This window comes from Gigantopelta aegis, chromosome 7 (genome assembly GCF_016097555.1).
Source record: "Gigantopelta aegis isolate Gae_Host chromosome 7, Gae_host_genome, whole genome shotgun sequence".
In the NCBI taxonomy this organism is placed as follows: Eukaryota; Metazoa; Mollusca; class Gastropoda; order Neomphalida; family Peltospiridae; genus Gigantopelta; species Gigantopelta aegis.
Window position 1 is genome coordinate 14848661 of NC_054705.1, and position 16634 is coordinate 14865294.

At 37.5% G+C, this 16634-nt stretch overlaps 1 protein-coding gene across 1 annotated transcript in view; it reads right to left on the bottom strand.

Moving 5' to 3' along the window:
- LOC121377924 (TPR and ankyrin repeat-containing protein 1-like) overlaps positions 1–16143 on the bottom strand; it is a 29220-nt gene extending 13077 nt beyond the window's left edge. The window contains 11 exon segments of the mRNA XM_041506018.1: positions 1393–1550; positions 1924–2009; positions 2011–2110; positions 2113–2142; positions 4513–4612; positions 4982–6179; positions 6354–6507; positions 7862–8096; positions 8437–8666; positions 14600–15512; positions 16123–16143. Of these exon segments, the coding sequence (XP_041361952.1) occupies positions 1393–1550; positions 1924–2009; positions 2011–2110; positions 2113–2142; positions 4513–4612; positions 4982–6179; positions 6354–6507; positions 7862–8096; positions 8437–8666; positions 14600–15512; positions 16123–16143 (3225 nt within the window).
- Between the last annotated feature and the right edge of the window lie 491 nt (positions 16144–16634).

Here is a 16634-nt window from a genome sequence, read left to right on the forward strand (position 1 = left end):
AAACAAAGTTGAAAAATGACATAAAAGGATAAAATTAAAACTTTTAAAATTAAAAGCAAATTTGTTTATTCCAATGAACCCTGTAAAGGTTTCTGCCAGATGGTAAAACGGGTATGGCGCCATACCCAAAATATGTTGATTTTCTTTTTTAAGTTAACCTTTTGACAAAATTAATTACTCATACCCGTTTTTAACTGGATGCATTTCTTTCCGGCAGAAACACTGCCTGTCTTGTTCTGGTTTTGATTTAGTATACTAGTCTGGGAGTGGCAGTCCTCTGGTGTGCAAAAAGGATGTATTATCCAGTATAGGATCTCGTAGGCAGTGGCAGTCCTATAGATGATGCTCTACATAGAGATTTATGGAATCAAACACTATTTTGCAAAATGCTCATTCAACTAGTTTGTATAGCAGTTCGGCTGGGACCGCCGTTTCACTTCGAGAGATCGACGTTTTTGAAAGATCGAAGTTTGAGTTATCGAAGGTCAACTGTATATATATATATATATATATATATATATATATATATATATATACTACTTAATGTTTGGCTTTTTACCATAGAGTGACACGAATAGCCGATTATGATTTCGTGCATTAATGTGTTCGACGTTAATCACCAAATAATAATGTCTAACAGATAAATTTTGATGAATGGGAAATTGCAAGAAAGCGTCCATTTAGAATAAGAAATATGATCAGCGTACCACTGGAAACTGTTCGGCAGTCACACAAAAAAGATCACTGCATGTAAGGAACAACAATGACGTCTCTCGGCTGTTCCTTCCCTTGACTAACACCCACCCACCAGTGGACCACCATCATAGCAGTCATGTTCCTTCCCTAGACTAACACCCATCCACCAGTGGGCCACCACTATAGCGGTCATGTTCCTTCCCTTGACTAACACCCACCCACCAGTGGACCACCACCATAGCAGTCATGTTCCTTCCCTCGACTAACACCCACCCACCAGTGGACCACTACCATAGCGGTCATGTTCATGATTGTACTCTCCACTAACTATTTTTCACTTACTGGAACAACAATCAGTAAAGTCTGAATTACACATATATGGCAAACATTGTGAAGTATAAAGAAGTAAACATCTACGTAGACGAAGTTTTTCAATCAGTTCTAGCACAAAATAAAACCTGTTCTGTACAAAACGTGTTATAACTGATTATCTGTTTTAAAAAATCAACGTCTGATATTGTCCCTGATATGTGAAATGGAAATTACGATTGTGCACGACTACCAAGGAACAAATGATGGCAACCACTCAATGAGAGATATGTGACTTGACATGGCTACTATCCGTGCTTCATTCAAAGTTTAACTAACAGGACAAAAAACCTTTATCACTACAACACATAAGCTATCTCATCTTACCTTGTTGTGTGCATTTGCAATCATTTCTTTAGTTTCACAGCCAGCCATTTTGTAGCATTTAGTGGAAATATCATAGAGGCGGTGTCTCATAAGTTCATCTCCACGTTTCTCCCAGTCTGCAGCTCCAGACTTCTCAGCAAATGTGATGCTGTCCAAATCTAAAACATAAAGTTTGTTTTGCTTAACAACACCACTAGAGTGCATCGATTAATCCAACATTGGCTATGGGATGTCAACATTTTTGTAATTTTGACATTGTAACTATTTTATTATTTAGTTTTTGTCATAGACAACACCCGCTACATTTTACTATTACCTGCAAGGGATATTTATATGCACTTTCTCACAGACAAGACAGCATATACCACGACACTGGTGAGGATGGGAAAAAGCCAGTCAGAGGATGGGTTTACAAAGGGATTCAATCAGATGATCTAAGCATTCCAGGCGAGCCCCCAAAACCCCAGAAAACATAATTAGGGATTTTATAATTGATAAAATTGGCGAAAATTGACAGAAGACCAAATTTACCTGTTGATTTCTCGCTGCCCAGTGAAAGATCCCGCACAAGACGTCTGGCTTTGAAATACTCAAACATGGGCGCTCGTTTCTCCTCTCTCGTCAAAGATCCACACGTTGACGCGAGCCCACGTCAGTGCCGTGTAGAGGTGCTTCAGTTCAGAGTTCAACACCTTGTGTTGGTTCGAGTTAAACGCAAAGGCCGAGGTCGGGATGGCTGTCTCAGAACCTCTGGGAAAAAAACACATTTCCGAGCAATAAAATATTAGACTATACCTGTCCTACACGTTCAAAAAATGTGTTAAACATTGACACAAATTTAGGCATTTTTCGTGACAATTATAAAGACTAAATAAAACTTATGTATTTTGCAATGTCTACAAACTCACGTCTTGGTCAAGGTTGCTTAAATGTTATGTTTTCTTCATCAAATATATATAAAAATATAATATTGTGAGGAAAAAAGCAAATAAAGTTAAAATAAAAACTACCTTCAAAGTGCAAAACAAAATTCTCACGGTGTGAGATATATTTATATAGAATTCTGAACGAGCTTGCCTGTCATACCATTTTTATGAAGTGAATAAACAGTTTTGGTATATGACGAGCGAAAGCGAGTCTGATATGAACACTGTTCACGAGTTTCATCAAATGCTATGAAAGGCAAGCTAATTTAATATTTTATTTATTACAAACCAACTGCAAACAGCCCACAACGCAGAAGTAAGCAGATGTCGAGACCTGTACACAATATTTTTCTACGAACTGGGTCAGCAAGTGGTCTATGTTATGCTCACGTCACGCCAATATTACACTAGTTAGATATTGAGTGATTGTTATGACATGGGCAACATCTTACACTGGTGTGTAATAAATAGAGGATAATAAACGAGTTACCAGTTATTATCAAATTTATGTCCCGAGTGAAATAATGTTCAGTTGTCACGAGCTTTGTTATTCTATTTATTACCTCAGCTATTTTTGCTCTCTAAAAGTCTTTATTTTTACACATATGAACGTGCGTGTATAAAAATGAATTAAAACCACTTTACGCACTGTTCTGAGTATTGCTATAACTTTATAATTTAGTCACTTTCATAGATAATTTTGGAATACAAGTTCTCTTTATTCTGCTAAAAATCTATAACGAATTGCATTAAAATTACATTTTGTTATAAATTTAACACCCAAAACAGAGAGCCCTAAACAAAACTCTTTAAACTACATGACGTCATTTTGTGTCTTTGCCAAATTGTGATGACGTCATATTTAGTACCGACAAGGTCATTGGTTTGCAAGTGTCAAATCGTCCAATAGTGTTGTTCGTTAGACCAGTGCAGAATATTTCTCACTGAGAAAATATGGAAAATATCTTCCCTGTTATGAGTGACCGCTGGGGTAATAAAATATTATATCAAGCTAGTACCTGCATCAAGCATCACAGGATTCTGACAGTAATTATACCATTAAATTCCAAATTCGGTGGGTAGTGACATAACGCGAAATATTATATTTACCTTTTGTACATTTTTCAGTTACTGTACGCGAAATCGGTTCAGGCGAAAAATAAACAATCTTAATGTCAAATTAATCCATTCAAGTAAACAGAAGTGTAACCCCATTGAACAAAGCTGGGAATGTGTTAGGTTTCGAATTCCTTTATAGAGTATGTGTAGGGAGCTACTGCTTACTTCTAAATTTACACATTTTAATGTCACTACATAAAGAAAAAGGTTTTTGAAATATACACTGTTCACCTTTTTTCCCCCTCTCCCATGATAGCTAACAACATTTGATGTGAATTTTGTAATGGCATGAATCTTAATTAAAACAAATTATACACACAGTATTATTTACGATCATTCCAAATGGATTATGCCTATTACATACTACACATGGGGAAGAAAACTGCATCATACCTTTTGCAAACTGAATATAATAGTTGAAAAAGGTCTAACAACAGAGATGTGAAAAGCATAAAAGTTCATTGCTTTGACCGTGTTGATCTAGCACGTGTCGTGAGGTCATGTGATATGCAGCGTATGTACTAACAATTCCTACGAGACAATCTGAACCCAATGTCGACGATTTTATGGAATAAAAAAAAAATGGTAGTAAAATTAATAGTTTTAGGGTTTTGTAAAGTTTTCTATTAAGATTCTTACTTGTTTAAATGTTATTTTGATGAAATTCTGAATTGTTTAGAAAAGCCTTACAAATGAACGACCAGCAGACGACACAAAGCTGGTACTGGTTGCACGGACCGAGCACGAGAATGTGCGAGTGCGAATAATTTTTACATGCTCATATACCACTAGAGTTTCGAGCATGTCCGTCCCGGGGCCTGTCTCTGGATAGCCAGTGACTTGCTCCGGGACAGAGAGCACGAGAAAATAAACATCACGGAATTTAAAGCCTGATGTAATTTGGGACATTGACGATAAATAGCCATGTTCCTTAACGACCACAAGATTTTAACATTTCAAGTTACCGATCATCAAGCATCACAAAATTACAGTGCGATACATAAGGTATATCAAGTTACCGGCATCATCCATTAGACTATTCTCACATTGTGAGATATAAATTGTAACAAATTACCTTCGTCAAGCACCACTAGATTCTCAAAACGATCTGTATTATCTACATTCTCTTTCAGATTTTCCAGGAACTGTGTCACAACTCGCCACTCTTTGGAAGCCTAAAATACGCACTTATCAATGAACAGAACAATAAATGAATGAGTAAGCACACAAAAACAGACCAATACACAAAGTACATTTAAAAATCAGCAAGTTTTACAAGTATTTTTATATTTAGTGTTTATTCATTCTCTTGTCTCCATAGAATGCATGTAGCCCAATACAAGTATAACAAACAATATTTGAGAAAACAAAGCGCCCATTTTACAAAACATAAACCCAACCTTTTGTATGCTTTATTATCTTCATACTACACACCATGCGACAATACATAGCTATTTTGGTGTATTTACATTCACTGTCATAATCCTATAGATCAACTATCCAAATTACCCAGTAATTATGTATTAATGAATAACAGAACATACATAAGAATCCTTGAAGAAATTGTACAGCAGCACATCATCAAATTCGAGTCCTTTTGCTTCATAGATAGTGAGAATCAAGCCCAGTCGTAGCTCTTCAGGAATGGAGTCTCTTGCTGCATCATTCACAACCAAAATGGCTTGGTGTGCACCAAACTCAATGTGGGATGTTTTACGCTTGTTTGCCTGCAACAGAATAGCTAGATCTCCAGGACTGCAGGAATCAATCAGAACTGGCCGAGGTCCTTGAAACAAGCCTTGGTCCTTCTGTAGACGATCAAATGATTCTGGAAAAAATTCAACCATCAGATCTAAGATGGCAGATGCAAGGGAGAGAATACCATTGTGTGACCGGTAGTTGTGTGTCAACTGGTACATGTTTGTGGGGACTTCAACTGATCTGGTTTTGTCCACAGCATCTAGTGACCTTTTGACATAGTGGAAGAGTGTCTTCAGATCACAGAAGCGAAAACTAATTCCCCTCATGATGCTTTGTGCCGTATCTCCAGATAAAAACATGTTATTAGGATTTTGTGTGATGTGAATCAGAATTGCCAATTCTGCCTGGGTGAAATCCTGTGTTTCATCCACATACATTTGATGCAACACCCAAGGTTGTTCCTCGAGGTTCCACAGCCGCTTGTAGATGGAATAAATTAGATCTGACTCATCAAACAAGAAATTCTGTTTCTTAAAGTGATTATACCTCAAAAATAGTGCATAAATCTTGTCACGATCTCCACTAAAATTAGGCGCACGCTTGCATCCTAACTCAATGTACTCATCTTTCTCCAGGATTCCATTTGGTTTTGTGAGAGCCTCAAATGATCCTCGAATGAAGGACATGATTTCAGTCCACACCAATATTGGGTGGTAGTCAACTGACATTGTTTTACGGATCTTCGGCCAGACCTCATTAGCAAAAACATCATATGTGACTTCTCGACGAGGATCTATCTTCAGTTTCTTTGCTGCATCAGCAGCATGTTCAACCTTCAGACTTCCATCATCCGAGTCGTGGTCAAGTGGGGTGTAGCCGAACAGATCCTCCTGGGTGCCCCAGCCCTGTATGATAACCTTCAGACTCCCATCATCATTCCTTTCAAAGAAGTACGGAGGATTCAGTGATGCATCCAACATCAGCAGCAGTTGTCTGGATGTCAGGAACAATGGGAAGAGAAAGTCATCCACGGCTTGAAGTCTGTCGATAAAATAAAACTAACAAATAAATACAAGTAGAGATTAAGACTGAGGTAACACTTCAACTTTCATAACATATACTATCTAACAATATATAACAATAGAAATGAATTTGAGTACAACAAACTTTTAAAGTAACATGTTTGGCACAAAGTCAGATAGTCATGGATAGTACCTGTTTGGTAATTTAACATTTTCCTTCTTCAGATGCTCTTCTGCAATGTCTGATCCACGGCAGAATGCATTGAAATTCTTCTGTACCTCACTGCAGAGAAATGAGTTCTTCGTGATAAAGAGCTGGTGCAGGTGATCATCTTTATTTTCATAGGCTGTAATGTCAATTACATACGATGATGATGATGATGATAATAACAATAATAATAATAATAATAATAATAATAATAATAATAAAACCATAACAAAAATGAGAGAAAGAACTGTTTTATTTAACGACACACTGAACACATTTTTATTTATGGTTATATGGCGTCGGACATATGGTTAAGGACCACACAGATATTGGGAGAGGAAACCCGCTGCCACCACTTAATGGGCTACTCTTTTTCGATTAGCAGCAAGGGATCTCTTATATGCACCATCCCACAAACAAGATAGTACGTACCACGGCCTTTGATATACCAGTTGACGTGCACTGGCTTGTACTAGAAATAGCCCAATGGGCCCACCGACGTGGATCGATCTCAGACCAACCGCGCATCGAGCGAGCGCTTTACCACTGGGCTACGTCCCGCCCGTATAACAAAAAGAGACTGACATTCTTTATAGTACATACTGTTAAAAGATAAAGAGAATAATTTTTTGTTTTAGATACATTTCATATATCTCCTTTTAGTGTAAATTCATTAAGTATGCAAACAAACATATTATGGTTTCAAACGTAAATCTCTCCTCTTGACAAAACTGTTGCAGATCATCCAGAAGAGTTAATTTTAAGATCGTTATTCACAACTTCAATATTGGAAAAATATCCCAAAGGAAAACAATATTCTACTTTTTTCTATTCAATACTACTGTATAAAGGGATGGTCTTAAGAACCAAATCCCATCACTTCTTTCTGAGAATATTCCTCTATATAACATACATCAATAAATAATAATATATATGATATAATGCAAGTTACGCTTTACGATGTTGGTTTATACAAATATTCATTACTGCCAGACAAAGTCCCTCCCTGAAAGGCAATGGACATATATTCATTGTTTGTAGGCACAGGTGTTTTGTAACTGATAATCTCATGTTCCTTCTTAAAACATACATATATATAAAACAATGAATGAATGAATGTTTAACGACACCCCAGCACGAAAAATACATCGGCTATTGGGTGTCAAACTTTGGTAAATCCAAAACAGTAAGTATATAAACACTAATAAGAGTACCTGTATTGAGTTTGTATGTGTGCATGTGCGTGCGCGTGTGTACGTGCATGCGTATATGTGTGAGTGAGTGTGTGCATGTGTGAGAGAAAGAGAAAGTGTATGTGTGTGTGTGTGTATGTATGTGTGGTGTGCGTGTGTATGTGTGTCAGTGTATGAGTGTATGTGTGGTGTGTATGTATGTGTACGAGGTGGTATCAAAAAGTTCCGAGACTAGGCCTATATACATGATTCATGTTTGGGCAACAACCCCTACAAAATAGTCCCCTTGTGCAGCCATACAGCATTCCCAGCGCCGTTGCCACTGCTGGAACGCGTTCTGGAAGTCTTGTTCTCCAAGCATGTCAAGCATTTTCTGCGATTCACACTCGATCTCCTCCACAGTGTCAAAACGGCGACCCTTCAGCTGCAACTTCATCTTCGGGAAGAGGAAGAAGTCGGAAGGGGCCAAATCTGGCGAGTAGGGCGGGTGCGATAGAGTCACCATGCTGTTACGGCCGAGAAACTCACGTGACAGCTCGGTGAGAGGGTGCATTGTCATCATGAAGCATGAAGCATGAAGCATCCAATTGCCCTTGCGCCGCAGTTGAGGCCGTTTCACGAATGTCCTCCCTCAGACGCCTCAGAATATTGCACTAGAACTTGCCGTTGACGGTGAACAACCCCATGAATGTTGAAGAAACCGATGACCATGCTCTTGACCATGACCTGTCTCGCCTTCTTCGGTCGTGGAGATGTTGGGCTCTTCCACTGTGAAGACTTGTTTGGTCTCCGGGTCATACCCGTAGAGCCAAGTCTAGTCCCCAGTGATGACCCTCGTCATGAAGGTTGGGTCATCCAGGGCACGCTTGACAGACTTCGGCACCGAGCTCCTTCTGATCGGAGGTCAGAAGCTGGGGCATGAAGTTTGCAGCAATGCGGTGCATGTTCAAATCAGACGTTAGGATTGCCTGCACTGTTCCAGATGACACATCAACGATGGCAGCAATGTCGTTAATGGATGTCCGACGATCCTCATGCACAAGTCGTTGGATTGTTTCCACATTTTCGGGGGTCGCAAATGTGCCCGTGCACGTGGTCATAAAAACTCCCGTAACACAACACAAGATGTTCACAGAACGACGCCACTCGGTAGACTGCCTGATGACAGTTATTGCTAACCCCTACAACTCGCGCATCCCCGTACTGCCATCTGTTGGCGTGCTATGGAAGTACTCTCAGAACTTTTTTTGATACCACCTCGTATGTCTTGTCTTTGTGTGTGCGTGTCTGTCTGTGTGTGTGGTATCGGGGATTTGTCCGTACTAAGTTATTAATTTGTGTAACGTATGTTTCCTCGTCATACTACAAGCACACATTATTAAGTACGAAAAGCCATTTATACGTAAGAGCGAGACATGTGAATACAAATTAGTTGGGTGGGTTTTTTTTTTAGATTAAAGCTCTTATTGCACAATTCGTCTTCTAATTGATAATTAGTTAGATATATTGTGCATCCATATTTGGTTTGTATTTAACGTAATTTGGGTGTTATGTGGTACTTGGAAGATGCATAGTAAAATTGTAATTTCTTCTCTTCATAGCCTTTTCTTACCAAGACAGAGAGCACCGTAATTTCACGCGTATAGCCTGCTGCACCGGATAAGCCGCATTAGGTAATAAATGGTTTTTAGTAAAAAAGATGATCAAATAGCCCACTCCGACACATATCCCGCATTAGCTTGAGCGGTTAATGCCTGATGATGAAAACGCCAGCCAAGATATGCACGTGTAGCTTGCATTGTTATTTTGCTCCAAGTGTTAGCTTACATTGGCAAATTAGTAAACACAATTAGTGAGATGTTTTCACCTTTGACATGATATGACTGAATTAGTATCATTTGTGATTGATTAGGTTAGATATTCAATTCTTTATTCAAACTTTGTGCAGTAACTGCTCATCAGTTGTAATTACAAATAACATGTTGTAATGACGAATGAAAGGTGTAAAATAAGAATAACAATATAAACATAGCATTATTACAATCAATCAAAGGAGAATAGAATAGAATAAGTGTAATTCGACTTTGTCTCCAAGTAACAATAAAATATGCTTCACGTTTTTTGAATACTTTCCATAGATATTTACCTAAATTACACAAATCTTTAATATTATTTGTACTTAGTAACTGTGTTAATTTGAACATAGATGGACGCATCCTATAATATTTTTTAATATATAAAACTCTTAAATCGTTAAAATATGGACAGCATAATATACAAAGAAACTCATCTTCAATCTCCCCCAGTTGACAAAATACGCAGACTGTTAATTCTATCAATATTATTATAACGTCCAACTTCAATAGCTAACCTATGTGAAGACAAACGAATTTTTGTGATGCACCTTTTATACAAATCTGGAATAGATTTAGTAAGATAGTTCTGTAAAATCATATCCTTTACTAAGAATTTATAAACATAAGAACATTTAGTCGACGTTTGTAATATGCCTGTAAGATTTTGCTTGCACTGATCTATAATTCTCTGTCATAATGCAGGTAAATAAACCTCAACCACAAATCGTAAAATCCTAGGGAGCACAATAGTTGTTTTATATGAGTTGCCCAATTATTATCCTTTTCACACTTAGACCTGAGTTCCTCATAAGCAGCATGCAATATACAGTTATTTGTAGTAATTTGAACCAATATTTTAGCATACCATAGTTGCGTATATAGGACAGTCGATAAATACCTAGTTCAAAATATACCATAATATTATTTGTGGAGCCATTAACTTTTAAAATATCCTTACAAAAATCTAAATGTAACTTTTCTATGGAGTTAGCTTTATAGCATCCCCATATTTCACAAAAGTAATACAAAATACTTGAAATGTACGTATTAAACAGGAATAAAGACGTCATTAAATTCAACATTAGATGTTTAGTATTTCTTTTAAGTGCATACATAGCTTTAGTATTTCTTTTAAGTGCATACATAGCTTTTCGACCTTGGTCTGTAATGATTTTAATAGCAGGTGTGAATTTACAATTTTAATTAAAAGTTAAACCTAAATAAGTGAACTGATCTACATTATCAAGCAAAACACCATTGTAATACCACCTCTCATAATCTTTTATAGTACCACCGTTTCTAAACACTACAATCTTAGTTTTTGCAATATTGAGACAGAGACTCCATTTTGTATTATATTGGTGTAACGTATTTAACATTGTTTGGAGACCTTCAACGCTTTTAGCAAAAATAACCATATCATCAGCATATAATAATGGAAAAAGGCTTAAATCCTTTAAGTCATAATCAGAACATGAACTACAAATAAATTTATTTTTTAGATCATTAATATAGAAAGAATACAATATGGGGGACAACATTTCTCCCTGCATTAGACCGACATCATTATTAAAAAATTCATAACACATAATCGTAACACATGAGTTTACAGATGTATACATACTTTTAATAACCTTAAGAAGCTTGCCTCTAATACCAATCTTAGAAAGCTTAACCCACAAGTTTACTATATTTACAGAATCAAATGCTTTTTTATTGTCAATGAAACAGCAATAGAGCCTGTTCTTACTTGCAAGCGTTCTTGAAATGATAGCATATAATGAGAAAATAGCATCTGTTGTCCCCATTCCTCTACGAAAGCCAAACTGAGCGTCAGTAACAATATCAAACTCATCCGACCAGTTTAACAATCTCTTATTGAGTATAGAAGTAAATAATTTTCCTAGAGCACTTAGTAAGCTAATGCCTCTGTAATTATTAGGGTCAGACGTATCACCTTTCTTAAAAACTGGAACGATGACAGCGACACCCCAGGAAGCAGGGAATCTACCCGAATTTAAAATTATATTAAATATTTTTTTAATGATAGGGATTAAAGGCTCTTTGAATTCAATGAGAAATTCATTTAAAATAGCATCGTAACCAGCACTTTTATCACGTTTCAATTTTTTTTATCGCTAATATTATTTCATCATCAGTTATTTCGCAATCTAGTTGTTCATATAAACTTTCATAATTTATAAAGTCCTCATCTGATTCAGCCTGCTTTCCTGAAGTGTTAGACTCTGTTTCAACTACTTCTTTAAATTGATCAAAAAATTCACATAAAGGTACGTTAGACTTTTGCCGTTTGGATTTGGAGAAATTACGATAAAATTCTTTAGGATTATGTATTCTCAAATATTCTAGCTGATTTCCCTGCCAACTCTGATATTTTCTTTTAAGACGTCTTTCTAATTTTTTATAAGCATTTTTACAGATATGCAAGTTATCATTATTTTCACGAGATTTTTTAGAGTTAAAAATACGTAATGCCTCCAAGTATTGGTTGTATAAACACCTACACTCTTTATTGAACCATGGTTTATCAGTAGTTTTAGTTTTTATATTGTCCACCTTGGGCATATAATTACGTGTCTTATCGCATTTAAAAAAAGGATCCGTTATATCATGAAGTATATCAGTAAAATCAGTAACCATTTTATCTATATCTCGCTGAGAACCTGTCTCCACATTTATAACACATGCATTCAATAAATCAATATTAACTCTAATTGCTTCCAAGCATACCTGTTTATGTTCACCAAACCATCTAGATTTACTAAGTTTACTCATATCGGTATCTACATCAACTGAGGTAACATTTGAATTAAGCATTACTATATTTTTCAAAGCAAACGTCACATGCAATGGTGCGTGGTCAGAATACCGATTAAAGTTACATACAATAAATTTCTCTAACATAGAAAACCTATTACTATAGATATGGATACAACCTTTCCATCAAGTCAGATGACTGGAAAGAAACGAAAACGAAAAGGTTATACACTTATACAATAAATGGTTATTGAGTTAAAAAAACGATCGTATAATCCACAACAGCAGATAAGCCGCAGGGGGCAATTTTCAATGTTTTAAAACGTATAGTCCGCGGGCTATACACGTGAAATTACGGTATGCGAATGACCTAAACGAATACGTATACTTGTCAGGATCGCGTATATGTATGCGTTCCTTTAAATTCAGCAAACAACAACAAAAATCAACAGCCAACTCCAACTTCACTAAACACTATTTAGAAGTCTTTTTGCTATATTTGATCATTTTTCACCATGTATTGTGTGTGTATACTCTATGAAGATCTCCTGCTATCATCTTGTCACTGTAAATACCCATTGTGCAATGGCTCCTCGTAATATGCTATCGTTTGGCAGCCTGAGTGTACTGTAATAAAGTTTCTAGTTATAAAATGAACCCCTCTGTTGAATATGTTATGTATATGGTTGGATTATAAGTATCTGAAATGTGTGCAATGGGGTGGATTAAGTTTGCTTTTGACCAACTACTGATGATACTGCACCCATTGGAGTAGGTGCTGTCTGATTACTGACGTTGTTCTTTATCACAAAGGGTACTGTTTTCTATGATGGGTACAGTGGCGACACATTCATATTGAACAATATGGGTACAATGATGGCACATTCATATTGAACAAGATGGGTACAATGATGGCACATTCATATTGAACAATATGGGTACAATGATGACACATTCATATTGAACAAGATGGGTACAATAATGGCACATTCATATTGAACAAGATTCAGTTCATGTATTCAATATTAACTTCTGGGAAATAAACTGTTTTGGGTTATTCAATGGCGAGGGCGAGATTTAGCTCAGTCGGTTGAGCGCTCGCCTGAGGTGCTTGCATCGCAGGATCGAACCACCTCAGTGAATCCGTTCAACTGATTGGATTTTTTTCTCATTCCAAACAGTGCACCATAACTGGACAAAGGCCGTGGTATGTGTTTTCCTGTCTGTGGGAAAGTGCATATAAAAGATTCCTTGCTGCATTAGGAAAATGTAGTGGGTTTCTCCTGTTGACTACGAGTCAGAATTACCAAATGTTTGACATCCAATAGCCGATGATTAATTAATCGATGTGCTCCAGTGGTGTCGTTAAACAAAACAAACTCTTATTCAATGGTTGAACAAGACTGGACGTTCAGAATCTAGACAATTTATGCGAGTTATGTGTGATATACGGTCAGTTATCTAGAACAATGAAACATTGGGAGTGGTAACCAAATAATGGCAGTGAAACTGAAATCCCAAGTTGTATTTATATACAATGTTGATAATCCTATATCAATTGGTAGGGAACATATGGCCTAGATAGGGATTTCCCTTAATGTTCAGTAATCCGTGACACGTGGGTCATAGTGATCTAAAAAAAACGTAAAGTTTGTTTTATTTAACGACGCCACTAGAGCACATTGATTTTTTATCTTATCATCGGCTATTGGACGTCAAACACTGGTTTTTTAAAGAGGAAACCCGCTGTCGCCACATAGGCTACTCTTTTACAACAGGCAGCAAGGGATCTTTTATTTGCGCTTCTCACAGACAGGATAGCACAAACCATGGCCTTTGTTGAACCAGTTATGGATCACTGGTCGGTGCAAGTGGTTTACACCTACCCATTGAGCCTTGCGGAGACTCACTCAGGGTTTGGAGTCGGTATCTGGATTAAAAATCCCATGCCTTTGACTGGGATCCGAACCCAGTACCTATCAGCCTGTAGACCGATGGCCTAACCACGACGCCACCGAGGCCGGTCATATCATAGTGATCTAGGTTTGGTATGTGATGTGCCGCTATTCCAAGTTGTAGTTGCATGTAAGGTTTGATGATCCTATCTGAATTGATAAGGAAAATATGCCCCAGACATGAAAAGCTAAAAGATGGATGGACGGACGGACAGACGGATGAACTGGCAATGTCATACCATAATACAACCCATTACACACGGGCGCATAAAAATAATTCAGTTGTGGGAACCAAACTGCAATGTTTCGTCAAAAAATGAGGGTTTGACAGAATATAACTATAAAATTCCGTTGCTCAGTATTTTGTTTTAGTCGGATTGCCAGATGCCAGAATATTTCCATACAAGAAAACATATTGGAACGGGCAAATCAGCTGTATCAATACATACGTTCTCGTGGAAGCAGATATCCGCCAGCTTCATTTTCTTTTTTCCAGTAGTTTGTGAAAAATGTCCACAGTCTGTACAGACAGCATATGGTCTTCCCTGTCCCACTTCTGCCCTGCAGCAAGATGGGCGAATTTGACTCCAGGTTAATGATGGCATATTCTGTGTCAGTCAGTCGGAATGGGAAATCCACCTCTATGTCATGATTTTGAAGAATATTTAAAACAAGGGTTGAGGAGAAGGAGTAGAATTTGAGAATGTGGTATTCCGTCTCTTGGGGGCTTGCTGGAGGGTAGAGCTTGAGAGATTGTTGATTTTCCCTGGCAGCTGCCAAGTCCACATCATAGTCTTCCTCAGTGTAAAGCATCGGCACTCTTTTTTTCATTGAAGTGCCTCTGAACTGTTCGTCCTTGACACCCTTGAGTTTTTTCTGCAAAATACAGCCCTCTCCACGGGTATGGGACTTGATGATCTTTTCAATTGCACGGTGCAGATGATCATGATCCAGTACAATGTCCCAGACTCTGATAATCTCAGAATAGATTCTGCCATCCTTTAACGCTGCTTCACTTAACCGGGATGAAAATGTAACTGCCAACTCCCAGATAATTCGGGCTGCTTTGGACAATTTGGCTTCATACAGCTTAAGAGTTGGTGGTGCATTTGAGACATGTTTACACAAATCTGGTCGCCATTCTCCAGATGCCAAAAGTTGAATTCGTCGAAGAACTCTGTGTTTAATCTCAGGCATCTCTGGATGATTATCCTTTAGAAATTTCCACACATCTGCTGTGCATTCGACCTCCCACTCCAAGTTATCAAACACATTAGGATCAATGTGCAGCTTGGTTGGACTATCTTCTTCTTCAAACTCCATCTCGGCATCTTCGGTCCCTAGTTCCACATTGTCTGACATCTGTAAATGAAACAAAAGAAAAATACTTTTTTGAAGAATACAGTTTGCGCTCTGAATGACTTATATTTTAACAGGTCTTTGCACAAGATTGTCATGGAATGATATGCTATTTACTGCTATACTGAGTATACCACCCAAAGACTCGTTCTAGATTTATAATTAAAAATTAATAAATATCGTTAATTTGAAATAATATTTCTTATATAATGTCTTTAATACTCTTTTTACTTTTGTCGTTGTTCAATTTAATACATTAATTATTTATTTTAAAATTAATTTAAATTAATTTCTTCTTTACGGTACATTAACTGTTTGACATTTTGTGATGCACCAAAATATATGATAATAAAAACATTAAATCTATAATCTCTAATGCCCCTGTCTATCCCCACAACCCTGTGAACTATGCTAGTTTCCAGATTTAATGTTTTGATTATTATATACTAAACTTAACCCGTGCTTAGCACGAGACAGTTTAAATGGGTGTGGTTGTCTTACACTAAAACGATGTACAAAAATGTTGGATTTTTAAAATGTTATTTGAGTTGGTATGGGTTTAAAACTTAATATGTTAGTGTATGAATTATAACTTTATTCGTTATAAAGTTACATGCGAATTCATCGGTTCCATTTTGACGCAAATGGACTATAGTTACCACACTTCAGGCGCGTCGGAAGGCAGCTGACATTGGGGCCGCGAGGCCTCCTCCTAAAAAATGATTAATGACGCGCGAGCACCACGCCAAAATATTGGGGCCACGGTCATGGCCCCTGCGGCCCCAGTTATGTAGTCTGCTCCCGAATAGTGAGGTCCCATTTCCTGATTCGTGTTTGCGGCTACTAGTAATTGTAATTACATTAGTTACGATAAACGAGGAAACGTAATTAGTGTTGTACAAGAAACATGGCGGAGGACAGTAGAGAAGGAAATTCGAGAGGGCAGTCTGACCTGGGGGCTGCTGGAGAAGCTGGCAAAAGACAGACAGCAGTGGCGATCTCTGGCTAGCTATGGCTTGCTGCTAGAGTACCGCGTCGCGTACACCGGGTCACAGGCAACCGTGACTTTGGTATATGGGGACGAGGCTACAGCCAAGAGGAAGAGAACAAGGAAGAGGAAACGTG